Here is a 27,893-nt window from a genome sequence, read left to right on the forward strand (position 1 = left end):
TACTTAGCTTGATATCATTCATTTGTGACTAAGTTCATATCGATGTAATAAATATTAAATTTGCTTATATTAGTTTAATTAGGTTCATTGATTTAACTCATTGAGCCATTGAGTCTTTTAGTCGTGAGTGCTTACGCCAGTTGCGATGAATTTGTGTAGGATTCTAAATGCTGTCATGCAAATTTTTATTTCTAACTAGTTTTTTTAACGTCATTTAAATGAGCAAAATATGTGTAATATTAAGCTTTAAAAGGGATGATTAAATTTAAACATGGGATCATGAAAAACTATAAAAAGCACTTTATTCCAATATCACGTTTTGGGGTAGGTAAAATATAAAAATTATCAACAAATCAGTCGTGAGGCTCCACGGAGGTGCCGAAGAATTTGTTGGTGATTCTGGCAGCGGAAGGTGAGATCAGGCGGGCAAAGAACTGGAAAGAAAACATTATACATGTAAAATAGTTACTAAACTTAATTACATCGAAATTATTTGATAAATTTTATACATGGTGATTCACGAGACGTGATCACCGTCGTATTCAGGTGAAACAACCACACATTTTCCTATTTTTTAACTTTTTGGCGAGGGGAAATTTAATTCTCTACAATCATGGTCACCCTACAAGACCTAATTAATAAACATAAAACCTCTTTAACCGTAATGACAGCATTATGATTACGAAGAAAATAAACTGTCAAACTTGAGTGAGATACCAGTTTTCAAAAGTAACCAGACCGTGATGACATTCAATTTGACACAGAATATCGGTAGTTTAGTATTGTAATTGTAGGGTGACCATGCATGTCGTAAATAAATTAATAACTTTTTTTTTCAACACGACTAGAAAATTAACGTTAACCTCACTAATACTAATACGAAACAGTTGCTTATAATTTACGAAATGCGCAGTGTTAGTCCTGCTCACGTCTCCTGAATCAGCCTGTAAATTACAAGAAGTACAAATGGTGGTGGGATTCATAGTGCTGTGTCAACCAACACGCTTGAGCCAATAAGCGACTGTGTACTTTCGAAGGTATCCTATCAAAACAAACTCCCATGGACTCAGTCCTGCGTGGCCAACTTCCAGGGAGATCTAATTTCCTTTTTTCAGGATCTTGCTTGGATTTGTGTTTGCCTTTTATTCCATCATGAAAGAATACTTACCCTATTACCATAATGCATGCTGTCAGGTAATGTGACTTCATATTTATCCCGCCGTACGGCGTCAATGATCATGTCCGCAGCCTCTCCCGGCTCCACCATTTTCATCAGGTTCTGGAAGCGGATGCTGGGGTTCTTGCATAGACCCGTGTTCACCATGTAGGGGCAGATGGTGGTGAATTTGATCTGAAAGAATTTGAATAGTTGAGTAAACTTTTATAATTGGAAAATATCTGATACAGCACTAACGTAAAGTACACGAAATAGACTGACCCAATAAACGTGTTAATGACAAGTTCAAATAAAATAATATACATAAAATTGTATTAGGTTCTTATAAAAAAAATCTGTGTTTTTCTCTAATGCACCGCACAGTGTTCCGTCTAGAACAAGCTAGGTGGACAAAATTCATTATCAAATTTCCACTAATAAGTAATTAGATTAGATAAATAACATTCTTAAACCCCCAAACCCATCAACAGATCATGCTTAACTTTCTAATTTTATGGGTTATAGGGCGCCGAAGTCAGCTAACGAGGTAAGTACAATCGCACAATTAAATCAGTTGCAATTCTGTGATGCGTTCAACAACATCTCTTTCAAGTAAAACATTATATTGTGGAAAGTTGTAGTGATGGATCTTATAGCTGACGGTAAGCACTTTATATTTTTTAATTTAAACATATTCATATCTCTCGTAATAGTGCCATATATATAGCATTAAAAATGTACTTTAAAAATGTTGAATTTTTTCTTAGTTATCGATCTTTGATAGACTGGGAAACACTTGACAACACTTGACAACAGTCTAGATTTTACATATTATCTACTTCCATTATCCTTCTTTGTGATGGTGTGTATTTAATTTTTCACAAATTTTCACAACATTTTTTTTTTCTTTTTTTTTTTGCAGAACACGTTTTCTCTATTTCAAGGAAGGGGTTTTTGAAGAATGGACAAATAAGGGGAAAAATGACGGAAATTCCCACCTTTATCAGTTTATATTGGTAAAATATGAGTTACGAGATTTCACGAAAGAGTCTGAGAGACGGTTTTAACCCGTTATTCATCAAAACTGAATACCAAGTGGAATAGTGCGTCAAGATTAAAGAAGCAATTTGTGGAAAAGTTTAAAAGTGGTCTGGATGGCCTAAATATAGAATTACGAGTATGTATAACTAGACCAAGTGCATCAACGTCGTCTTAAAATGTTAATCCTGCAGGAAGACCCAAATTAAACTTTAAAAGTTCCTCTTTCAAAACGAAAAAACGCTGAATTCAAGATCTGGTAAAATTACGTAGTGTTTTAACTGCTGCTGAAATCCCGATTGATTCGTGATAGGCAGCAAATAGAACACGGCAAAAATATTAGAGAAAATCCACATAAGCCAACGTAGTCTTGTTCTTACGACAACAGTAGGAACTTCAATGAATTCTAGGCAGCTAAGTGTTAATGAGGCATTACCGTATTATATTGAGTCAAAATCGACAAATACAAACTTATACGCAGACTAAAAAGTGGTCAATGAAGGCTGATCATCATAAATATCCATTCTATCATTATTTGCCCAATGCAATAGGTACATGCGTGTTATATCCTTCAGAAGAACTTCAAAAAACTTACACAAAACAAGGAAAACAATTATTATTCTGATATAACACATGAGTTAGAACAGATTATTGGGTTATGAATAATTAATTTATTATTAATAATAAGTTAAGTTTTAATTATATTTCTATATATTTTTTCTTTTTTTGTATATTTTTAAGTAAATAATTTAAAAAATAATGTATCTAATGAATTGTAAAATTTTGTTTATTAATATGTTAATGAATTATTTGTAAAAAAATATATAATTAATTTAAATACATATTTTATTTTAATTTTTTTACTTTTTTTCATGGTATTTTAAAAATTTTAATAAATTATATTTAATTGAACAATATTAACCAGAATACTACCCAAAAACATAAAAAAATAATTTTGTCCACCTAGCTTGTTCTAGACGAAACACTGTGCACCGCTTGCAATCTACTCTGTTTGCCCTAAGATAGAGAATGCGTCATTTTGTACACTAAGTTTTTTCTTTTGCAATAAAGTATAAATAAATAAAAGTAAAATAAACAAGGAACTTACAGAATCAGAATCAGAATTGTTTATTGCACTCATATTAATATATTAATACATATACAGTTATTGCTCTGGCCCTCGCTTTCATCATGCAACTCATTCTCCAAAGCCTCCATGATCCCTCGAACGGCATACTTGGTGCCATAGTACGGGACCAGGTTCTTGAAGCCCATAAAGCCCCCTCCAGACTATGCGCGTGAATCGCGGGCGAAGCCGCGAACGCGAGTGTGGAGTCTAGTTCGCTGATATGCGAAATCGACTCCAGACTCGCGTTCGCGGCTTCGCGCCGCGATTCGCGCACGAGTGTGGAGCGGGCTTAAGACGAACCATATCCATTAGCCAGTTGTTAATATCAAGTTCCAAACTATACTAATATACTTACATTGCTCTTGCCATCACTTTCATCATGCAACTCATTTTCCAAAGCCACCATGATCCCGCGAACGGCGTACTTGGTCCCATAGTACGGGACCAGGTTCTTGACACCCATAAGACCACGAGCCATAGCCAACTGGCTGATGCCAGTTGTTAATATCAAGTTCAAAACTATACTTACATTGCTCTTGCCCTCGCTTTCATCATGCAACTCATTTTCCAAAGCCTCCATGATCCCGCGAACGGCAAACTTGGTCCCGCAGTACGGGACCAGGTTCTTGAAGCCCATGAGACCGGCCATGGACGACATGGCCACTATGTGCCCGTGGTTGCGCTTCTTCATCGCCGGCAGGAAGGCTTGGATCATCTGGAATAAAATAAAGTAAAATGTTTTTAACTTGTAGAGCAGTACTACCCTCGCTAGGACACCTAGGCCCGAATGTAAAGTAATATAATTTTTAAGAAAAAAAAACCGACTTCTATGGGGCCCGGTGAAAGATTATGGTAGATGGTGCACTATGTAGAAAAGGAGGTAAAACCAGTACCTACTTTCTAGTAGCATTTCGTTTCCGTAAGGGTCGTAGTTATCTAGCCTAACCTAACCCACTTCTCTGATAGCAGTTCGGTTCTGTGAGGATCGCAGTTCGAACCTAATCAAACCCACTTTTCTAGTAGCATTTCGTTTCTGTAAGACTCGCAGTTCTAACCGAACCTAACCCACTTTTGTTCGGTTCTGTGAGGAGCGCAGTTCAAACCTAACCCACTTAACGGCGCATGCGGTGCGGTGTACGGGAGTTTGAGCGGGAGGGGTTTGGCATCATCATACCCACATTTTATGGTAGGTAATCATAGTGGTTTATTTAGTTTAGGTATCATAGTGGTTTTCCGGGTCAAGGTCCGGGTCTCTGAGTCAGAGTCCGGGTCCGAGTCCCGGTCCAAGTCCGGGTCCGGGTCCGAGTCCGGGTCCGAGTCCGGGTCCGAGTCCGGGTCCGAGTCCGGGTCCGAGTCCGAGTCCGAGTCCGGGTCCGAACCGGATCCGGGTATGAGTCCGGGTCCCAGTCCAAGTCAAAATCGAAATTCGAAATCACCAAACATGTACTATGCGTCGTTGAAGAGTTCTGTTCTGATCATCATCAGCAGTTCCACTTCATCAAATGCGACAGTTTTTAATGAAAATGCTTGATTTTCTGATGAAAATACAAAAATCTCTATACGCATGCCTTTAAAATTTGAGGAGTTCCCTCGATTTCTCATGGATCCCATCATCAGAACTCAAGCTTGATAAAATTGTGACTTAAAAACTTAACTTGCTTAACAAACATAACGAAGAGGGCAAATCGCCAAAGGTGAACTATGCGTCGTTGAAGAGTTCCGTTCTGATCATCATCAGCAGTTCCACTTCATCAAATGTCATGTTTTTGAATGTATATGCTTGATTTGTTGATAAAAACACAAAAATGACCATATATATGCCTTTAAGATTTGAGGAGTTCCGTCGATTCCTCATGGATCCCATCATCAGAACTGGATTTTGACAAAAACGGGACCAATCTGTATGCATATACATACAATCAAAAAAATAATTTTCAAAATCGGTCCAGTAATGACGGAGATATGGAGTAACAAACATAAAAAATAAAATAAAAAAAATAAAAAACATACAACCGAATTGATAACCTCCTCCTTTGGGATTTGGAAGTCGGTTAAAAATAAGAGTTAACGAAGTGTCACCGTTTCAACATGGGCAAAAATGCTTTCGTGTGTCCGGTCCTGCTGTTTTTCTCTAGGTACTTACACGTCGCATTCCTCAATCAATTCTCGTTAAATTTTGTGTGCAAGTTTGATAGTTAAGTATATGGATATTTTTGGGCGATTCGTGCCTAGATTTATTTTTTCAAAGTTCCGGATGCGGATTCATGTGGCTTTCGAGGTCTGCAACTCTTGCAACCATTAACATAACGGTCAGAAACTGATGCTCGGTTTAAAAATGGTTTAGTTTAGAGTGTTTTTTTTTAATTATATTTTTAGATTGTTTGCTATTCTAGTACAATCAATCGTTGATTTCTAATCATTCTACATACCCAGAGGTTAGCAGTGATGTTGACATCAATAGTGGAGCGAATCTTCTGTTCTGTCCACTCGAGTATGGGCTTGCTGGGCATGATGCCAGCGTTGTTCACCAGAATGGTGACCTCTCCAACCTCGTTAGTGATTTTCTCGGCAAGACTGAAGACCGCGGCGCGATCTGTTACGTCACATCTGAAATAACAAGATGGATTTTTGGTAGAAAATGCTTATAGCCATTAGCCGACCCCTACTTATTATTAGAGTTCGTTCAAAAAAACTCTGCAGCGATTTTGATAGCCCACGCAGTGCAAGTGTTATTTATATGTCATAATTCCATAGACAATTGATGTTTAAAATAACACTTGCACTGCGTGGGCTATCAAAATCGCTGCAGACTTTTCTTGGTCTAACTCTAAGTAGTTAGGTATATTGTATAGAATCCAGGGCTCTGGTCTTTTGTCTCAAGTCTAGGCTCCCACTATACCTTCATTTACTCGAATTCGCAAAACAGAACTTACTCGTATCCATGCGCTTTCCCTCCATTATCCTTGATCGTCTGAACAGTCTCCTCGTTGCCTTTGGCGTTGATATCCACACACACTACTATGGCGCCCAGCTTGGCGAACCGTAGCGCCATCTCTCGGCCCATCCCGTGACCGGCGCCAGTGATCTGAAAATCAGTCAGAACTAGTTTATCAACTACTGCTTAGTCGGACTCGGAGTCGGAGTCGGACTCGCCCACCGAGGGTTCCGTACTTTTTAGTAGGTATTTGTTGTTACAGCGGCAACAGAAATACATCATCTGTGAAAATTTCAACTGTCTAGCTATCACGGTTCGTGAGATACAGCTTGGTGGCAGACGGACGGACGGACGGACAGCGGAGTCTTAGTAATAGGGTCCCGTTTTACCCTTTGGGTACGGAACACTAAAAAAACACAAAAAAAAATGGCTATTATTGCAGTTCTGTTCTGGTAAGATATAGGTAGGGAATCATTATCTTAAGGATTTTCCCAGTTTTTTGTTTAAAACGGAGTTTTAGGTCAGCTCAGCAATCTCTTCTAAAATTTGGCGTAGGTATGACATTCCAATCTTGTTTTCGCCTTATGAATTATATTTGATATTTTGGTAGGTACACACAGCAACATTTAACTGTCCATCGGTGGACTTGCCTCTTGTAATAAGGTCTACCAATAGACAGTTAACAGAGTGGCCATCACCCACGCCACGTCGGCAAAATATCAAATACCTCCAAATTAAAAGAGATCTAAAAGCATCTCTTAACATCCCGGAAGAACCAACCCAACCAAGTTCCTTCCAAAATGTGTTTTTCATCATCATGGTAACATTCCATTTCTAACCGCAGCTGTACTACCGGTACTGAACGCGTCGCTGTCATTGTCAATTTCCCTAGTAAAATGAACAGTAATGCAGCTGTCGTTGGAAATGGACTGTCACCTTCATGTCCCAGAAAGTAACCTCATTATAGATACTTACAAGAGTGATTTCTCCATGAATATCCTTAGGTTCAAGAGGCACGAACGTCCTGTAGATACAGCGGATGTTTTCCACATTCATCTTGATCAGCGTCCAGATCAGCTCGAGGACTAGCATCGCGACCTCCACGAAGTCGGCCCTGAAAACAGTACACAACTTTACTGACTACTAACATACAAGAAGAACGTAACTTTTTGGTACCGTAAAATGGGGTGAGTAGAGATTCATCATCATCATCTCAGCCATAAGACGTCACTGCTGAACATAGGCCTCCCCCTTATAGGGGCTGAATGCCATAATCGCCACGCTTGGCAGGCGGGTTGGCGATCGCAATCGAGTACACCGAATTTGAGGGACGCTGCTGCCCGTCCACCGGTGGTCTTGGACGTAGTTTAAGGACATACCCTGGTCGGGTTAAGGACATACCCGGGTCGGGTTAAGGACATACCCGGGTCGGAGTAGAGATTACGAGGGCAGTTTGGTTATGACTAGGGTGAGGAGGAACTAACCTAAACTAACCCCGACCATGAACCAAATGGTGCTGTACGGCGTTAGAGCCAGACCAAGCTCCCTTGACAGCGATTTTCATAGCACAGACTGTGCAAGTGTTATTTTAAACGTCATCATTTTATAGAAGTTTGACTCTACATGTTTTATGGACTTTATGTAAAAAATGTCAAACGCCAACTTTTAAGAACGAGAGTTTGGCAGTGCGTTTCTCGTGATTCTCGGTACCTATTAAAACGTAAGCAAATAAAAACAAATGATCAGCAGCAGTACAAGTATGTATGTTACCTAAATTATTTATGCGTTTTATATTGCACTGAGCACGTGAGAGTTGACCTTAGGTAAACAAATATCATTGTCAAAAGTAAAATTGCAAGGTCGACGAGGATTTGTTTTTAATAAGGACTTATGCTAATATCCTTAGAATATATTTAAAAAAAAATGTGTGTTTAAGTATTCAAAAGAATTCTTGACGCTCATATGCTACTGCTGACATAGTAGGTACCACAGTTAGTAGACTGGGGGCGATTTTTTAATTTCTACCGCTCCATTTCTAGTATTTCGTTCAATGATATTTCCACAACTAGGCATTTCAATTCTACTACCGTAAAATGGGGTGAGTTGGGTGAAATTTGACTTTCAAACCTCGATAAAATTTTATTTTTACATGTGAAAAGTGAATGGTGTATATAATAAGTGGATCGGACGTTTGTATTTTAGTTTGTATTTTATTTTGGGTAGTTCCATTTCATAACTTTGACGATAAAGAGGAAAACTCACCTCACCCCGTTGTGCCTCGTATTTGGGGTGAGAGGGTTTTTCATACAAAGGTGATTTTGGAAGATTGTTGGATCGATTTCTTTTGATTATGCGTATAGTATTACTATAGCCCCATTTTAAATTGGAATACATTATTTTTGTAGCAGTAGCCTTAAAATCCCTTCTCACCCCCCTCTCAAAACCTTCTCTCCCCATTCATAACCCAACTCTCCCCGCGAAACCTACTCACCCCGTTTTACGGTACTAAAATTGAATACGAGTGGTCAATACCACTAGTTTCTCAATTTTTGTCGCTTGTAAGGTTGTAGGTATTTCAAGAATAACATTTCGCCGTTTTCCAAAGATTTTCAACGAAATCAAGCGCTCAAAATTTAAACATCAAAAAAAATTTAGAATATTTCCCATAGAAATGAAGAATGTTCTCGAGAAGGGCACAACTTTATCACACTGCCAATGAAATGAAATGAAATGAAAATGAAAAATTTATTGATAACAATTGTTACATTTACATGTAATTTTTTCCATATTACTAGTATTGGTCTAGTAAATAATAGTAGTAGTAATGTGCATATATGTACCTGTAAACATAATCCAAATTATATAAATAAAATTAATCGTTAAAATTTGCAATATATCGAAATTATTATTAACATGAGAATGTAATCTATATCGGCCCGAGCCAATGCTTATTATACCCTTATCTTGGTAAGTATATACATACATACCTTATAAAACAAAGTCCCCCGCCGCGTCTGTATGTTTGTGTGTATGTATGTTCGTGATAAATTCGAAAACTACTGAACGGGTTTTCATGCGGTTTTCACCTATCAATAAAGTGATTCTTGAGGAAAGTTTAGGTGTATAATTTGTTAAGGTTTTGTGTAACCCGAGGGAAGCCGAGGCGGGTCGCTTGTAGGGTGTATTAAAAATATTACGCATAACAAGCGGTGCACAATACAAGTGATTATTTAAGTGTATTTTTGAAAACAATATTCAATAGGTATTGTTCTTTGTTTTGCTTAATTTTGTACCTACTTACAAAGTTACAACATCAAAGAGCACCTAACTCAGTAAGTAGGTATCTTAGAAAAACTTACTATATACATCTACATATGTATTGAGCGTCAAGCAATAATAAATAAATAAGTACTTACATTTTCTTATTTTGTTTAGCCGGTCTAAATACACTACTGTATCTAAGCAATGCTTGTACGATAATACAGATAAACAGAGTTCAAAAAAGATATGCCTTAATGAGCGTCGTGTATGTGCATAGTACAAGCTCCGAATGTTGATTTTGTGTGTTATCGTTTACCGTAATATGTTTGAAAATACATTTCCGATAGTAAATGAAAATATTGTAATTTTGTTTGCCAATGTTTGGTTTCTCCACTCGTTTGATGACGTATATTTCACGGAATAGCACTTAACTTTTTGTTTGCATTATGATTATTTAGAATTAAATCAACATAAGTAATGGATATGGAAGCTGAATTATGGATGTTTTATATTCTACTATTCGATTAATGTGCAGAGGTAGGTTAATTGTGTATATAATGTATATATATAATATAGTAAGGTACATTTCGGGATTTCGGGACTTAATAATACCATCTTCTACATACCTTTCTGATCCCTTAGCATGACTTGCGTTGTGGTACGTGACTATCTACCTACTTGAATGAAATGGCACTTGACATAATGAATTAAAACAAACACAAACAGTCCTCTTTTATCGCATAACTTGATAACTAACAAAGTTGCATTTAGGTCGCCATACCCGAGACTACATTTGTGTTGAAAATTCCTCGATATGATCATACCGTCCATATGCTGTCTCTTTTGGCCTCTCCCCCTCCCCCCCACATCTAGCGTCTTTCGAGCGTCGGCGTCTGGTCAGCGCTATGGAAAATGACGTCGCTGCGTAGTTGCGTCGACGTTGCGTCGAGAAGCGGCCATAGAGTTGTAGACGTCGACGCTCGAAAGACGCTAGATGTGGGGGGGCCCTTAGTCGGACCTATATTAAGTCGCATAGAAATGAAGATGGATGTACATAACTTGTAGATTAGGTAGAAGTAATTATTTACAGTGTATTCCATACCTGCTGATAATATCATACAAAAGTGATAAGTTGATAAGGATTTGATATTTTTAATTAAGTAACAGGAAAATTTCAAAATTTACCGCTTCGGGCAAGATTTATTTGATAATTTTATTGAACAATCTCTGTGTGTGTAGAATTGTAGATGTAGGTACCGCACTGCTGAAGATTAGTGTAGGGTGTAGTGTAGGGTGTATAGTAGGTAGGTAGGTACATCTTTTATCAAAATAAAAGACGCAACACTCAACACAGATGGCGCACATAGGGGTATTTCACTAAAAAAGCTGGCCATTAGTAGAATGTATCGAAACGTAGAATCCCGGGAAAAGGGTAGCCGAACTCCTTAGTCATATAATTCATAGATACTAGAACAATATTTATTTTTCGCTGCGTGTGGTGGGTATTTGTGAAATCGGTGTCATTTAACCGCTCTTACTAAAACACATCTACGAAAGCGGAAATTCGATAATAAATATTACAATTGTTATGCGTTGTTTAGACAACAAATAAGGTGATATTTTAAAATGTCTGTTCGGGAAATGGATTCACCAGGTATGCTTAATTGAATTTGTTTATTATTATTTTCTTACTAAGGGTTATTTACATTTAATATCAAATTTCAGTAAGTACTCTCTTGCACTATGAATTTACGAATTTGACTTGAACTCAAAAGGCCGAAAGTTGTTCTATTGGGCTATATTGGGCTAAATTTGTAGTTCTATTCGACAGGACATTTAATTCTCTAGCAATTTTATTTAAAATTAGGGTGCCCAGAAGTGCCCATTAACGAATTACGAGAATTTTTACACTGAGCGATATTACCAAACAAAGTTTCTTTTTGCGGTCGGAAAAAATAATTTTCTGATTTATCATGGCAGGTCCTTCTGGCGTGAGAGTAGTGACCAGAGAATACATTTTTCGTATGATGAAAGACTGTAACGAACCCCAATTTCTACAAAAACTTGATGCAGTCATGAATAAAATGACCCCAACCGTGCACAAAATTTTACTGCATGGTACTGTTGTAATGAAATATGCCCTTCTCCCTATAGGAAATTTGTCCGAAGAGGCAGCCGAGGCCAGAAATAAGCACTTCCGAGAATTTAGGAAGAGCTTTTCAAGGAAGTTCTCGAGAGAGCAGTGCAATTTGGACGTCTTAAATCGGCTGCTACTTACGTCAGATCAGTTTTAGAGCAGCATTAGGCCTAAGCCTCTAAAATCAGCGAAACCATTTAGCCTTGCTGCTAGGGACATGATGCTTGGCCCAAACATAGACGCAAACGCGATGTCAGATGACTTATCATCAGATTCAACAGGTGAAAGTGATGAAGGGTCGTCTGATTGATCAGATAGTAGCTGTTTATCAAATAATTAAAACTTGAAGAATGTTTTATTCTGCTATTGACCGGTATATAAACGATACAACACTACACCAACCGGCAAATGTATAAAAGTTGTATAAAATAAATTAAAATAGCATATTTGGATTCACACAATAGAACTCCTGATACAAATGTACATAAATCATTTTGGCCAGCTTTTCTAGTGAAATACCCCTATGTGTGGCGTTAAAATAAATCGATTACTAATAACTATTGACAAGAAAAGTTTTCATTGTAGAATAAAAAAAAATATTGTTTATGTTTATAACTTTACACTGAGAGAAAAGTACAACAAAAATACACTTAGAATTACAAAAATAAACTTAATCCGGGGACAAGGAGAGTTTACTAATAGGAACAAATTGACTTTTGCAATTTCTATTAGTTCTTGCAATTTCTATTATCTGTTTGTTGAAATTATATTTGGGATTACTGAGCTGTTTGTAGAAATAAATAAACTTTACAGAAATAGTGAAACGTCCACAATTATTACTAAAACTTAATTTTTTTCCCCAGTACAGAACTGTTTTTAACCGACTTCCAAATCCCAAAGGAGGAGGTTATCAATTCGGTTGTATGTTTTTTATTTATTTTTATTTTTATTTTTTTTATTTTTTATGTTTGTTACTCCATATCTCCGTCATTACTGGACCGATTTTGAAAATTATTTTTTTGATTGTATGTATATGCATACAGATTGGTCCCGTTTTTGTCAAAATCTAGTTCTGATGATGGGATCTATAAGGAATCGACGGAACTCCTCAAATCTTAAAGGCATACATATGATGATTTTTGTGTTTTTATCAACAAATCAAGCATATACATTCAAAAACGTGACATTTGATGAAGTGGAACTGCTGATGATGATCAGAACGGAACTCTTCAACGACGCATAGTTCACCTTTGGCGATTTGTCCTCTTCGTTATGTTTGTTAAGCAAGTTAAGTTTTTAAGCCACAATTTTGTCAAGCTTGAGTTCTGATGATGGGATCCATGAGAAATCGAGGGAACTCCTCAAATTTTAAAGGCATACGTATAGAGATTTTTGTATTTTCATCAGAAAATCAAGCATTTTCATTAAAAACTGTCGCATTTGATGAAGTGGAACTGCTGATGATGATCAGAACGGAACTCTTCAATGACGCATAGTTCACGTTTGGCGATTTGTCCTCTTCGTTATGTTTGTTAAGCAAGTTTAGTTTTTAAGCCACATTTCTGTCAAGCTCGAGTTCTGATGATGGGATCCATAAGGAATCGAGGGAACTCCTCAAATCTTAAAGGCATACGTATAGAATTTTTTGTATTTTCATCATAAAATCAAGCATTTACATTAAAAACTGTCGCATTTGATGAAGTGGAACTGCTGATGATGATCAGAACAGAACTCTTCAACGACGCATAGTACATGTTTGGTGATTTCGAATTTCGATTTTGACTTAGACTGGGACCCGGACTCATACCCGGATCCGGTTTGGACCCGGACTCGGACTCGGACCCGGACCCGGACTCGGACCCGGACTCGGACCCGGACTCGGACCCGGACTCGGACCCGGACCCGGACCCGGACCCGGACCCGGACTTGGACCGGGACTTGGACCCGGACTCTGACTCAGAGACCCAGACCTTGACCCGGAAAACCACTATGATACCTAAACTAAATAAACCACTATGATTACCTACCATAAAATGTGGGTATGATGATGCCAAACCCCTCCCACTCAAACTCCCGTACACCGCACCGCATGCGCCGTTAAGTGGGTTAGGTTAGGTTTGAACTGCGATCCTTACAGAACCGAACAAAAGTGGGTTAGGTTTGGTTAGGACTGCGAGTCTTACAGAAACGAAATGCTACTAGAAAAGTGGGTTTGATTAGGTTCGAACTGCGATCCTCACAGAACCGAACTGCTATCAGAGAAGTGGGTTAGGTTAGGCTAGATAACTACGACCCTTACGGAAACGAAATGCTACTAGAAAGTAGGTACTGGTTTTACCTCCTTTTCTACATAGTGCACCATCTACCATAATCTTTCACCGGGCCCCATAGAAGTCGGTTTTTTTTTTCTTAAAAATTATTTAATTCCTGGTGATGATTTTTCTCTCAGTGTAGGTACCTAAAGAATTCATGTTAATAACTTGAAATTCATGACAAAATTAACACCTGCAGTAGGTACAATTCTGTCACTTTGTCACAAACTTTTGAAATTGGTTAATGTTAGTCCAAGATAACTCTGCAGCTAATTTGATAGCACAGACTATGCAAATGTTATTTTAAATGTCATAATTTCATAGAAGTTCTTAGCCAATCTGTGCTATCAAAATCGCTGCAGAGTTATCTTGGACTAACTATATTTTGTTTCCAAGTTCCTCTTTCGAAATTAATACTTCCATTCATTCGTAAATAAAAACATAAATCCAAAAAATTCACACCTTTTTGGAAACTTCCCGTAACTTGTATACTTTTGTAGTCTGCTCCACACCAATATTGGGATAATAAAAAAAAACTACGAATAACGTAATCAAAACATTTATTGGTTTTACTTAGATCTACTACTTATGTAAATAGAAACAAAGTAGAGTCAGACCATAAAAAGTCTGCAGCGGATTTGATAGCCCACGAAGTGCATGTGTCATTTATACGTCATAATTTCATAGAAGTTTGACGTTTAAAATAACACTTTCACTGCGTGGGCTATCAAATCCGCTGCAGACTATAGTCCGTTTTTTTTAGCATTAGAAAGAACTTTGCAGAAGTAAGCTTGTGGTTCCAAATCAGGCACTTTTAGCGGTAATAATTTGAAGTAAATTATAAGTATTGAACATGCTACATTAGATAATTCAATCATTATTAACAATTAAAGAGCCTGATAAAAACTGCACGCTTGACTGTGGAGTACTTTCTAATGCTAAAAAAAAACCGGGCAAGTGCGAGTCGGACTCGCGCACGAAGGGTTCCGTACCACAATGCAAAAAAAAAAAAACAAAAAAAAAGCAAAAAATAAACGGTCACCCATCCAAGTACTGACCCCTCCCGACGTTGCTTAACTTTGGTCAAAAATCACGTTTGTTGTATGGGAGCCCCATTTAAATCTTTATTTTATTCTGTTTTTAGTATTTGTTGTTATAGCGGTATCAGAAATACATCATCTGTGAAAATTTCAACTGTCTAGCTATCACGGTTCGTGAGATACAGCCTGGTGACAGACGGACGGACGGACGGACGGACAGCGAAGTCTTAGTAATAGGGTCCCGTTTTACCCTTTGGGTACGGAACCCTAAAAAACGAACTATATTCTTGGTCTGACTCTATGTACATGGTTGTTCAAAAGAAGTCTACTCGCATTATGTATAAAATCTCTTTGGTACATAAAACTAGCATAGTTTAAAAATATATATACTTATAAAAACTGTATGGGTATGTAAATACCTACAGATATTTATCATTTCATTTCACTAAATTAGGTACTCTAAATTCTGGTACCTAGGTACTTAAAAGTTAAACTAGCTAGACTAGAAAGTTTCTAACTTTATGGCTCCTCTACACGATGGGCCAACGCCGGCCACTCTAAGGGACGCAGCCATGCGGTATAATGAGATAGCATTATCACTTGCTCCCTCTAACGCAAAAATGCGTCCCTTGGAGTGGCCGGCGTTGGCCCATCGTGTAGAGGAGCCCTTAGAAAATTGCCAATTTATGACGACTGTTATCTGTTTCCATTCTGCCGGCCTAGCCAAGGTCGTCGCTATCGCTTCGACAACGAAAAACATTATGTCTGAGTGATAGAGAGACATAATGCTTTTCGTTGTCGAAGCGATAGCGATAGTAACCTTGGCTAGGCCGGCTGTTTCGTTAAGATATCTAGTAGTCTAGTACTCTTACGTTAGAATAGATCTCGCTAGGCGTTCTAGTCGAGTAAGCTTTGGTTGGCTTTGTTAACTCAAGTTAGTGGAACCGGTTCGCTCTTATGCTTGACTTTCTTCTATATTGTCTTTGGTTACCGATAGTTAATTCATTCCTCTTTTTTGATGTTACTCTTCTAGTCGTGTGGGTTGACGCCAGCGTCTATGAACGAGTTGACGATCTTGACGACAGGGAATGGCACTAACCACATGAAGTACTGAAAAAAAAAACATTATTGTAACGTTTTTCGATAAATTACATTCGCTAGCATTATATGTCGAATCCTCTAGGTCAAGGGTCTCCAAACCCCGGCCCGTGGGCCAAATCCGACTCGCGACACGTTCCAATCCCGCCCGCCGACACCCAAAGCGATTGCCCACTGTCCGGCCCGCGGGAGCCAGGCTCCAGGGGTTCAGCAATCGGTGAGAGTGGAACTGTCACAACAGCAGCAACCAGACCTCCCCCGGCGCAAAACCGACGGTAGCCCGCGCGAAAGTTTCTGAGGCGCTCTAGGTCTAGGCTATGACTGTCCTTACCTGTACGAGGTTAAGCAGGTAACCAGGTTTAGATATATTATCTCTCTTTCTCTTGACGGACAGCATCTTTTCCCGGAGCGTCTGCGATCTTCAGTTTTAATGAACCAGCAAAGCAAGGTTTTGTTCTTCAGAAGGCAACTACTTTCAAAATAGGTTATGACTATCCTTACCCTGACAAGGTAATGCAGGTCCCCAGGTATGGATATTTCTCTAATCTCTCGTCGTACAGCATCCACGATTTTGTCAGCAGCATCAGCAGTCTCTACGGTTTTGATGAGCGCGGGGAAGCGAGACTTCGGCCGGTGGCAGAGACCCGTGTTTACCACGAAGGGGCAGATGGTGGTGAACTTTAACTGGAACACAGAAAAGAGTGTTTAAAACCGAGGTTAATGATACACCAACCACATGACACACGATATGGGAACCACTACTTTGTAGTTTCACAGAATAACATAGACTTTAAGAAAAGAGTGAGTGCTGAGGTGACGAAATATAGAGGAGAATGGAAGAGAAAAACTTGTTATGCCGACACCACATAACGTGGGATAAGCGCAGGAAGAAGAACAACATTAGACTTTATTTTCATTGGCAAGCGCTAAGGTTGGAAAGAGTAACTGAGTATGTCATCTGATAAACAAGATGGATACGTAACAATATAAAAACTCTTGACTTTTTTAAATTTGAACCATGATGGCTTGGACAGCGAACTTGGTGCCACAGTAAGGCACCAGGTAAGGTATGGGCATCATAGACCACACGGCTATGATGTGGTGATAGTTGCGTTAGCATGGTGAGAGGAAAGGTCATGTTACTCATATTTATAGAATAATTGGAATACTTACACCACTGGCATCCCTCGGCTGGCTCTGAAGCTCCAGTGCTAGTGTGTCCATGATGGCTCGGACAGCGAATTTGGAGCCGCAGTAGGGCACCAGGTTGGGTACGGGCATCATAGACCACACGGCTATGATGTGGTGATAGATGCGTTAGCATGGTGAGAAGGAAGGCCATGTTACAAACATAGAATAATTGGAATCTTACACCACTGGCATCCCTCGGCTGGCTCTGAAGCTCCAGTGCTAGTGTGTCCATGATGGCTCGGACAGCGAATTTGGAGCCGCAGTAGGGCACCAGGTTGGGTACGGGCATCATAGACCACACGGCTATGATGTGGTGATAGATGCGTTAGCATGGTGAGAAGGAAGGCCATGTTACAAACATAGAATAATTGGAATCTTACACCACTGGCATCCCTCGGCTGGCTCTGAAGCTCCAGTGCTAGTGTGTCCATGATGGCTCGGACAGCGAATTTGGAGCCGCAGTAGGGCACCAGGTTGGGTACGGGCATCATAGACCACACGGCTATGATGTGGTGATAGATGCGTTAGCATGGTGAGAAGGAAGGCCATGTTACAAACATAGAATAATTGGAATCTTACACCACTGGCATCCCTCGGCTGGCTCTGAAGCTCCAGTGCTAGTGTGTCCATGATGGCTCGGACAGCGAATTTGGAGCCGCAGTAAGTAAGGTACAGGCATCATGGACCACACGGCTATAATGTAACCGTAGTTGCGTTAGCATGGTGAGAAGAAAGGTAATTTTGCACATATAGAATAATTAGAACACATACTCCACTGGCATCCCTCGGCTGGCTCTGAAGCTCCAGTGCTAGTGTGTCCATGATGGCTCGGACAGCGAATTTGGAGCCGCAGTAGGGAACCAGGTTGGGTACGGGCATCATGCCAGCCATAGACGACATGGCTACGATGTGGCCGTAGTTGCGCTCGAGCATAGTGGGGAGGAAGGCTTGGATCATCTGGAAGCATATTCGGGTTGTACTTTAAAAAACGTAGTCATGAATTGGTTAGGTAGGTAAGTTTTGAGGAAAATCGTCTGTCAGCTAAAACCGTATACAAGCTCTTTCTCTTTCTAAAAGGAGCGAAGCTGCTACTTTCTGATAGCATATAAGCGAAGTACGAAGAAGTCTTCCCCAGATTAATCTTAGGTAAGTATATGAAAATTGATGGGGTAGTAGATAATTAGACATACGAAAATAACGAAAGCCAAAATATATCAGTACACATCCAGAATAATTAAGAATTGTAACGTTAGATTAGTCAGGCTGTACCTATATTAATGCTACATGAGCACTAATATTGTCAGAAAACCGACAGTCAACGTGCTTTTCCAATATTACAGTGGTTCCATATTCTTCTCTTGAGATCAGGAAAGACTAAATGTACTTTATATTATTTAGTTTCAGGCTAAACTATTCACTAACTAATCTTAATAGAACTTTGTTAATAGAATTTATCAATCGGGTATTATCTGATTAAAAAACTATCTTCCACAAAAAAAAACAAATTTTCAGTTTTGATTAATGACATTGTATCGTCCTTTATAACTTTGATAACAAGTAATAACTTGATAAGGGCTAGACAAGATATGAACGTCATTTAATAATTAGGTTTACCTACATAATTGCCTTAGTTATTTACCACAGGTCTACTCTCTATGAGAAAGCTATATATTTTAAGAACAATATTAAAAATTCACCCTACCGTTAAATACAATCAGGGCGTAAATTCCAGAAGAAGGACATTAAGAGTAAAACCAGTACCATTATGTAAGTCTGCATTCGCAAAAAGACAATATGAATCACAATCTGCCAGACTTTACAATGCTATAAATAATTATGTATCTATCTATAACCTAACATCAAACAAATGTAAAATTACAGTTACAGAAAAACTGAAATCCTTAACCAATGAAGAAATAGAATCCCTTATTTCTTTTGCAGTATAGATGTATTAATAGTAGAATCACACTCACACACACACACACACACACACACACACACACACACACACACACACACACACACACACACACACACACACGCACACACTTAATAATAATAAAAATGTATATTTTAGCTTAAGTTAGTGTAAGGTCGTTTTTAGATTAGATTACACTAAACTAAATCAAATTTTAAATGTATAACGAATAAATTGTTAGAACAAAAATGTTAGCTGGGAAGAGCGGGGTCTCCTGTCACAGGTATAATTATACTTACTAGGAGACTCCATTAACTGTATTGTTAAAACGAAACCTTTACCTAAATATATAATTTTCATTTCATTTTCATTTACGCAACTGCTTATTTACACATAATTTTCTTATTGTTATTTGCCTATAACCCTTAGACCATCCTTGCCTTGGAGTTGATGTAATAATGTTTTGTTTTTTAATAGCTATGACTGTATATGACTTAGGTTAATCCGTACGTTTTTAAAATTCATCGTAAGGAATACTTATGTTACAAAAAAATATACCTATAGTCAGCAGTGGTGAATTCTATCCGTTATTAAGTATATATTTTAAAACATTATCCTAATTTATTAAGTCCTTTTAATACATGTGTATTTTGGTCGTGTTTATCGATAGTTTTCCTGACTCTGAGTAAAAAAAAATATACCTAAGCGGTAGGTACACTTTTTTCTGACAATGCACATAATTATTCACCTTAGTAAGGCTAAGGTAAGCTTATGTTAAGGTGTGAAATACAACCTTTAACTCGCCCAAATGTTTCCATTGACGTTAATGTCCATGGTGGAGCGCACCTCCTGCTCTGACCACCAGGATTATCACGTCACCGACTTCAGTTGTTACAGGATGCGCTAGCTTGAATACTGCTTCGCGATCTGTGACATCTATGTACCTACTAGTGAAGCAGTGTAGGTTAAGACTCACCCAAATGTTGCCATTGACGTTAATATCCATGGTGGAGCGCACCTCCTGCTCCGACCACCGAAGCAGCAGCTTGCAGGGCATGATGCCCGCGTTGTTCACCAGGATTGTCACGTCACCGACTTCGATTGTTACACGTTGCGCTAGCTTGAATACTGCTTCGCGATCTGTGACATCTATGTACCCTACTAGTGAAGCAGTGTAGGTTAAGACTCACCCAAATGTTGCCATTGACGTTAATGTCCATGGTGGAGCGCACCTCCTGCTCCGACCACCGCAGCAGCGGCTTGCAGGGCATGATGCCCGCGTTGTTCACCAGGATTATCACGTCACCGACTTCAGTTGTTACACGATGCGCTAGCTTGAATACTGCATCGCGGTCTGTGACGTCTGCCCTACTAGTGAAGCAGGCTAGGTTAAGTTCTCACCCAAATGTTCCCATTGACGTTAATATCCATGGTGGAGCGCACCTCCTGCTCCGACCACCGCAGCAGCGGCTTGCAGGGCATGATGCCCGCGTTGTTCACCAGGATTGTCACGTCACCGACTTCGATTGTTACACGTTGCGCTAGCTTGAATACTGCATCGCGGTCTGTGACGTCTGCCCTAGAAGGAATTTATGTTTTTTATGTAATAGTCTTCAACTCCTTCGGCTGATTGTAAACAGTAAATCCACATACAGTGCACATCTAAGCTTACTGTGCCGACGATTTAACTTAGGAGGATAAATAATAATCCTAGAAACATTGTGAGGAAACCGGACTAATCCCAATAAGGTCTAGTTTCCCCTCTGGGTTGGAAGGTCAGATGGCAGTCGCTTTCGTAAAAACTAGTGCCCACGTCGATTCTTGAGATTAGTTGTTAAGCGAACCCAGGCTGCCATTAGCCGTGGCAAAATGCCGGGATAACGCGAGGAAGAATAAGAAGAAAAAAATCCTAGAAAACATTCTATGGTAACTCCCACTGTTGCTGTTAAGTCAGTAGGTGCCGGGTTAGCTTAGATAGACTACCTATCTACAAATATATACAGGTATCTAAGCCAGGTTTCGCAACTTACTCGAATCTGTGAGCAGTGCCCTTAGCTTCCTTGATCAGGTCTACAGTTTCCTGGTTGCCCTCCTTATTAATGTCTACACATACGATGGTAGCTCCCAGCTTGGCGAACCTAATCGCCACTTCGCGGCCCATGCCATGTCCGGCTCCTGTTATCTGTAAAATGAATGGTAGCGTATGTTTTTTTTTAATTGCATTTAAATTTTCAGGTACCTTGGACTGGGAATTATAATTACTCACTTAGTTCGATCATAAAATCTCGAGGAATTTTAAAATTCCACTTAGTTCGACCATCGAACCAAAAGCAAGTAATTCAGTAGGAATAAACATGGGATAAACGCTCTAAAATAAAAAATTGCGCGATATAAATTATTATTTACATTTCCTTGCGCTTTTTCTTTTTCAATAGATATTTTATTGTTTCAGTACCCCAATAAAAAATTACGCGATATAAATTATTATTTACTTTTTCTTGCGCTTTTTCTTTTTCAATACGAGTGTCTCAGTACCTACCCCAATAAAAAAATGCGCGATATAAATTATTATTTACTTTTCCTTGCGCTTTTTAGGGTTCCGTACCCAAAAGGTAAAACGGGACCCTATTACTAAGACTTCGCTGTCCGTCCGTCCGTCCGTCTGTCACCAGGCTGTATCTCACGAACCGTGATAGCTAGACAGTTGAAATTTTCACAGATGATGTATTTCTGTTGCCGCTATAACAACAAATACTAAAAACAGAATAAAATAAAGATTTAAGTGGGGCTCCCATACAGCAAACGTGATTTTTGACCAAAGTTAAGCAACGTCGGGCGTGGTCAGTACTTGGATGGGTGACCGTTTTCTTTTTGCATTTTTTTCAGTTTTTTTTTTTTTGCTTTATGGTACGGAACCCTTCGTGCGCGAGTTGACTCGCACTTGCCCGGTTTTTTCTTTTTCAATTGATATTTTATTGTTTCAGTAAGTACCCCTAGTGTAAATTTCACACGATAGCGTGACGTGACGTAAGCGTTTGCATAAAGTGACATTTTGTCACCATTTTGTATGGGATAATGAGTTTCCAAAACGTTCCGCTTGGCGCGCTGTTCAAAATCCCGTACAAAATGAGACTGAACGCAAACGAGTATGTCCGTTACGCTATGAAATAAAATTAACACTAGAGGTTCCGATAACCTGTAGGTTCATATGTGAAATGTTTATTTAAATATAGGTACCTAAAGTTTGGTGACCCGGAATAAAATGCCTAATGTATGTGATTAAGTATACTATAGTGTGAATAATCTTTGATACGGATACCCTGATGTCTAGCGATAAGTCTGGCGTCAGCTCAAAACAACAAAGTTATCAAAAACAAATAAAGCTATCGTCCGGATTCACAGTTCACTAGCATTACCTATACTGCAGCAATATTGGAACACGACAATACAGTCGCCAGTATAGTAATGCAGTAGTCGCCAGTTGTCGCGCTGCAATACTGCCGGCTGCATCAGCAATCCAAAGGGTCAAAATGAATGTTGCTGCAGTATATTTCTAGGATCTCGGAAACGGCTCTAACGATTTCGATGAAATTTGCTATATGGCGGTTTTCGGGGATGAAAAATAGATTTGTGATCTCTGGGAAAACGTGCATTATTGAGTTTTTATAGGTTTTCCGACCAACACTCGTTCTTCCAGATATTGTGTAGTGTAGGTACCTATAATGGACAATGGTACATACCAGTATAATTTCTCCCGAAACGTCTTTCGGAGCAGGTGGTACAAATGAGAGATAAATGCCTCGAACTAGCTCGAAAATAATCCTTAACAGAGTCGTTATCACCTCGAGCGTCAGTAGCCAGACTGCGATTACTGTTGGCTCCTCTGCCCTGTAAACAAAAGAAAACTAGATATGTAGGTAGACTAATGCATTATATTATGTAGACTCCTTCTCAGCTACTTTGCACCGATTTTGCAGTAACATTTTTTTTGTCTCATTTATTAACTTAAATTACAACTAATCTTAGTGACTACGCTCTACCTACGCATTTCATTAAGTCTCACTATAGTGTGTAAACAAAGAACTTTCCTTGGCAGAATCGAATGGACCTAACTTTGTGATCGTGGGTCGTGATATTTCAAATAAACCACCCAAAAACATATTTTATATTGATGTAGGTGTTCGTAGGTATTAATTAGGTGCACTACACGTTACTAAGATTCGGACCTCGATAAGTTTCCGTGCCAAGTGCTACATCAAGTACTTACAGGGAGCTTACAGGGATATATAAGCTTGTGCAAAGTAAGCGTGGTCAGAGTTTTCTTCCTGATCGCTGCCATTACCTACAAAAATATTTAAAGTGAATTATAGGTAACTTACATGATCTATAGATCCTGCTCAAACTATGTCCAGTGAAAGAATAACACTCAAGTGTTTACTCCACTCTCCTACTTAATTATGATAAAATAATTAGGTACATAATCCTTATCGGTTAATTAGCTGGCCGGAGACGTATTGATGTATGCGAAATCCATATATATAACTTATCCAACATGTCACAACTGTTACAAGAAATAATATTTATAGAAAATACTTATTTTATAAACAAAATTAAAGTTAAAAATGTCGAGATAATTTAAAATTTTAAACATAACGCACACCGATATTTGCTGTAATTAGAATTTAAATAATGTTATGAATATTAAAACATAATAAAAGAATATTAAAACATAATTTATTATTTTACATCATAATAAATTTTGAAGTTTTATTACTAACAGCATAATTGAATAAAGCGCCATCTAAATGTTTCCCCTAAAACTAAACATCGATGCTATTTAAGTCAATGTGTGAAATTGAGAAAAATACAATTTTAATGAAATACCTACAGACATTTTTTTCTATGTCTTGAACAAATTCGAACACCAAATGAGTTAAGTGCGTCTGAAACACTCCTTTTAGCTGTCACCATGGTGACAACTGGCACAACTGTCAACTTGACAGTCCATAAAGTTAACTGCAGCTATTTGCTTTTATTTGCGTGTTTATTTATAAATACGTTAATTTTAATAATAAATAAACAAAGTGCGTGTGTTTACATTGTTAATTGAGCTAACGTTGTTCAAAGAAGTGTAATAACGTGAGAGTTCTGTGACAAACTTTGTGATTGGGGAGTATAGAGACTAGTGTTTTTTGTGTCGGACTTAAGGTGAGTGCATAGTTACCCATTCGTATTTATTTTCCTTTAATTTAATAGGAAACCAGTAAAGCATCTGGGGACGGTACGCCAGCCAACCAATAACATAACTTATTTTTATAAAGAGCTATATGAAAAAACCCTTCTTGGAGTTAATAATACCTTAAATAATACCATTAAAAACTTTATTTTTGTAATGGTGCTCTACGGTACAAATAGGGTTTCTGCTCGAGAATTCCCGAGGCGAGAAATCTCGAGAAATTTGTCCTAAGTCGAGACAGGAAAAAAATATTCAATGCCTCGAGAACTCGAGAAATAAATCTCTTGTGATACGTAAAAAGAAAACACGCGTATAACATATGATGTGTCTATAATGTATTTCTTTAGGTAGTTAAATAAATATGAACAATGTTTTTTTTTACATTTTCAGGTAGGAACCTACTTAAAACATTTATTACCAAACAAATAAAAAACTACTTTGATCCGTCCCCTATCATTCTAGCTTTAACCGATTTTCATGTTTTGAAACTTTTGAACTATCATGATTCATGACATTCATGTAGTGTCTTTTTATTGAAAAACGCTTTAAAATATTTGTGACGTTATCTATGAAAAGGGACCTTATTGTCGATGGCGCTTACGCCATTAATAACGATGCTCCGATATAAATACAATACCGCGCGACGCAGTGCGGCGTAAGCGCCATCGACAATAAGGTCCCTTTTCATAGATAATGCCCCATTTTGTAACGAATTATAGGACCATGTAATAAGTGTAATAACAAATATTACTATTGATAAATCAAATCATCCCGATATATTCCTAATAGCAAAATATTAAAATTTTTGCAGCTTTATAACGTTGAGTAAGTACGAGTAATTAATATTACGTTGTAAAACTTCTGTAAATTTTGTCACGTCGAGTTTTTATTGACTTGAATATTGCTGCCTAGTATAATACCATATTGTGGTTTGTTTACATTTTGTTAAATACCTAAAGATATACACTATAGCATAACACATCGCCTGTGCGCACGCTTGCAGCTATAGTTTTTTTTGTTGTTGTATTTTTGATTATTAAGTGCAATTTATGGTGACTAAAAATGTACCATATGTTTGATATTGATCTCACCTACGATTCCTACGAGTCTGATTTGTAAAAAAGCAAAAAAATTTAAATAACATGGTGTTTATGGAGCTTTCGAAATTTCTCGAGATACTCGAGAAACTCGAGAAATCTTGGTCGAGAATTCCCGTGCCTCGAGAAATTAAAAAGGTCGAGAAACCAGAAACCCTAGGTACAAAGACAAATCCTAGTATTTAATGTTACCTTAGACATTATGTGAATTTTATAAACTTTTTGTTTAGATTTACCAGCCAAAGCACAGCAAAAGCAAAATATTTTGTATGTACTAAAAACTATAGTTCATTTTTTTAGCATTAGAAAGAACTTGCAAGAATGTAAGCGATCTTGACATGTCTTTTAATTGAAAAACGCTTTTTAAAAATCAAAAACTATTACTTATGAAAGCAGAAGAATATAAATGATTCTATTAGATTCATAATTGTTACATATTTGCCGTGACTTATTTTTCAAATGTGTTTTTCAATTAAAAGACACATCAAGATTGTTTACCTTATTTCTAATGCTAAAAAAACGAACTATAGTATGAGACTTAGATATATTTTTATTTATTTATTTAAATTGAGAGTGCAATTTTAACTGTATTGTTGCTACAAAGCCACCTTTTTAGTGATGAGTTTGTGTGATTCTTAAATGCTTTTACCTTCAACACTCTTTTTTCAAAATTTTAATAATAGTCACTTGATACACCCTGTTTTGTTTGGTTTTAGAATATGCGGCAGTTTTAAGTTCTAGTCCGAAGATTTTATCCAATGGTCTTAGAAAAATTTAGAAGAGGAAAAAATTTTCTTTTTGTAACATAATTTAACACCATTTTAATTGATATTGTTGATTATAATAATATAATAATCATGAGTGAAAATTGTCCAGCAAATCCAGCATTTGATTTTATGCTGAATATTTATTTAAATATCTTCTGCTAAATTGACACAAATTAACAGTAGGTAGGGGCAGTTTGGCACCATTCGTACACTTTTTAGATTAAGATTTTTAAAAATGTTGGTTTTAAAGGGAGACTATTCCTTCGGCCATTATGACATAGCAGATACCTTTCGCTACTTATTAAAAAAATTAGAAGTGAGTAAATTTTACAACAAAAGAGCAAATTCAATTTTAGTAGAAGTTGTCAAATGCCCGAATCTACCCCTCAAAAGGGGCAGGTTCGTACATAGGTCGGGGAACATTCAGACAGTGCGAAATAAATATCAAAAATATTTTAATTGCCGTTTTAACATTAATATTGTAATTAACTAAGTGACAAAATCTTCTATCAATAAAAACAAATACCTCTTCTAGGTAAAAAACCATGTAGAGAAAAAACACAACACAGTGTAAACTATACTAATTATTTATCATTTTTAATGTAATTATAATCAGTCAACAAGAGATCAATCTTAGGAACCTTCAGTTATTTGATGCATTAAGCATCTAGTAATCTAGTACAAATATTTTTATATAATTATTGTGTGGGTACCTACCCTAAGTACTAATTACGCGTATGAACGTGCCCCAGATGTAGGCGTACGAACCTTCCCCGAAGGTCAAAAATAAAATATTTTTACCTATACAGAAAGCATGCAGATAAATACGCAAAATGTGTACTTTATTATGAATATGATAGTAATTACTTACCGTTGGATAATAAACTTATGGAATTTGACACTTCACTTAAGCACGGAACATCCGAGAACATCGATAAATAAATTACTTTGGGTGCGTGAAAACACATAACGTCCTCTCGTGTCGCTCGCGGTGGCCGCACTGACGGCTAACTTCGTGTGATACAGGTCGCTACCGGCACCTACTCACACACACAAAGCCGCACAGATACGGTTGTCCTAGTACGCTGTAGTAGTGACTGTACGTAGGTTCCCCGTGTACGAATGGTGCCAAACTGCCCTATAGTGAAAAAATGAAAACTTTTCCATTGTCACAAAATTTAATAAAGAATTATGAAATATTGATTGTTTAATGTGATTTAACTTCTTATGATGACTTTAGTCTTAGGTATCAGGTGATTTGTTTTTGATATTTTATGATCTATAGCAGGGGTCTCGAAACTTTTTTAGCTGAGGGCCATATTGCGCCTCAGAAACATTCGCGGGGGCCACTGTCGGCTTTTGCGCCGGGGGACAGTGTTTGGTTGCTGCTGTTAGGAACAGTTCCACTCTCAATGATTGATGAATCCCTGAAGCCTGGCTCCCGCGGGCCGGACAGTGGGCACTCGCTTTGGGCGTCGGCGGGCTGGATTAGAATGCGTCGCGGGCCGGATTTGGCCCGCGGGCCGGGGTTTGGAGACCCTATAGAAACATGGCTATAGATCTATAGCCATGTTATAT

General features: G+C 38.0%; 2 protein-coding genes across 2 annotated transcripts; both read right to left on the reverse strand.

Annotated features, from left to right (window-relative positions):
* Positions 1-285: 285 nt before the first annotated feature.
* On the reverse strand, positions 286-7,379 carry LOC134680572 (17-beta-hydroxysteroid dehydrogenase 13-like). Its single transcript, XM_063539682.1, has 6 exons — positions 7,234-7,379; positions 6,257-6,408; positions 5,753-5,930; positions 3,853-4,038; positions 1,169-1,351; positions 286-434 (listed from the first exon to the last, which is right to left on the reverse strand). The coding sequence occupies exons 1-6, from the start codon at positions 7,348-7,350 to the stop codon at positions 354-356; spliced, it is 897 nt and encodes a 298-aa protein (XP_063395752.1). The 5' UTR covers positions 7,351-7,379; the 3' UTR covers positions 286-353.
* Positions 7,380-16,029: 8,650 nt separating this feature from the next.
* On the reverse strand, positions 16,030-25,749 carry LOC134680340 (17-beta-hydroxysteroid dehydrogenase 13-like). Its single transcript, XM_063539456.1, has 7 exons — positions 25,741-25,749; positions 22,956-23,120; positions 21,246-21,397; positions 20,617-20,794; positions 18,069-18,254; positions 16,608-16,790; positions 16,030-16,118 (listed from the first exon to the last, which is right to left on the reverse strand). Exons 1-7 carry the CDS (start codon positions 25,747-25,749, stop codon positions 16,038-16,040), a joined length of 954 nt encoding a protein of 317 aa, XP_063395526.1. The 3' UTR covers positions 16,030-16,037.
* Positions 25,750-27,893: the final 2,144 nt, after the last annotated feature.

This window comes from Cydia fagiglandana, chromosome 3, assembly GCF_963556715.1.
Source record: "Cydia fagiglandana chromosome 3, ilCydFagi1.1, whole genome shotgun sequence".
Classification (NCBI taxonomy): Eukaryota; Metazoa; Arthropoda; class Insecta; order Lepidoptera; family Tortricidae; genus Cydia; species Cydia fagiglandana.

What these genes read in the sequence shown, in the direction of transcription:
- LOC134680572 (XM_063539682.1), bottom strand. Translation starts at nt 7,350, where the DNA reads ATGCTAGTCCTCGAGCTGATCTGGACGCTGATCAAGATGAATGTGGAA. An exon ending in GGGAAAGCGCATGGATACGA is followed by an intron (nt 5,931 to 6,256) that starts GTAAGTTCTGTT and finishes TTGTTATTTCAG; the next exon opens with ATGTGACGTAACAGATCGCG. An exon ending in AAAGCGAGGGCAAGAGCAAT is followed by an intron (nt 1,352 to 3,852) that starts GTAAGTATAGTT and finishes AAATTCTTTCAG; the next exon opens with ATCAAATTCACCACCATCTG.
- LOC134680340 (XM_063539456.1), bottom strand. An exon ending in GGCACTGCTCACAGATTCGA is followed by an intron (nt 20,795 to 21,245) that starts GTAAGTTGCGAA and finishes AATTCCTTCTAG; the next exon opens with GGCAGACGTCACAGACCGCG. An exon ending in ACCTGCATTACCTTGTCAGG is followed by an intron (nt 16,119 to 16,607) that starts GTAAGGATAGTC and finishes TTTTTTTTTCAG; the next exon opens with TACTTCATGTGGTTAGTGCC.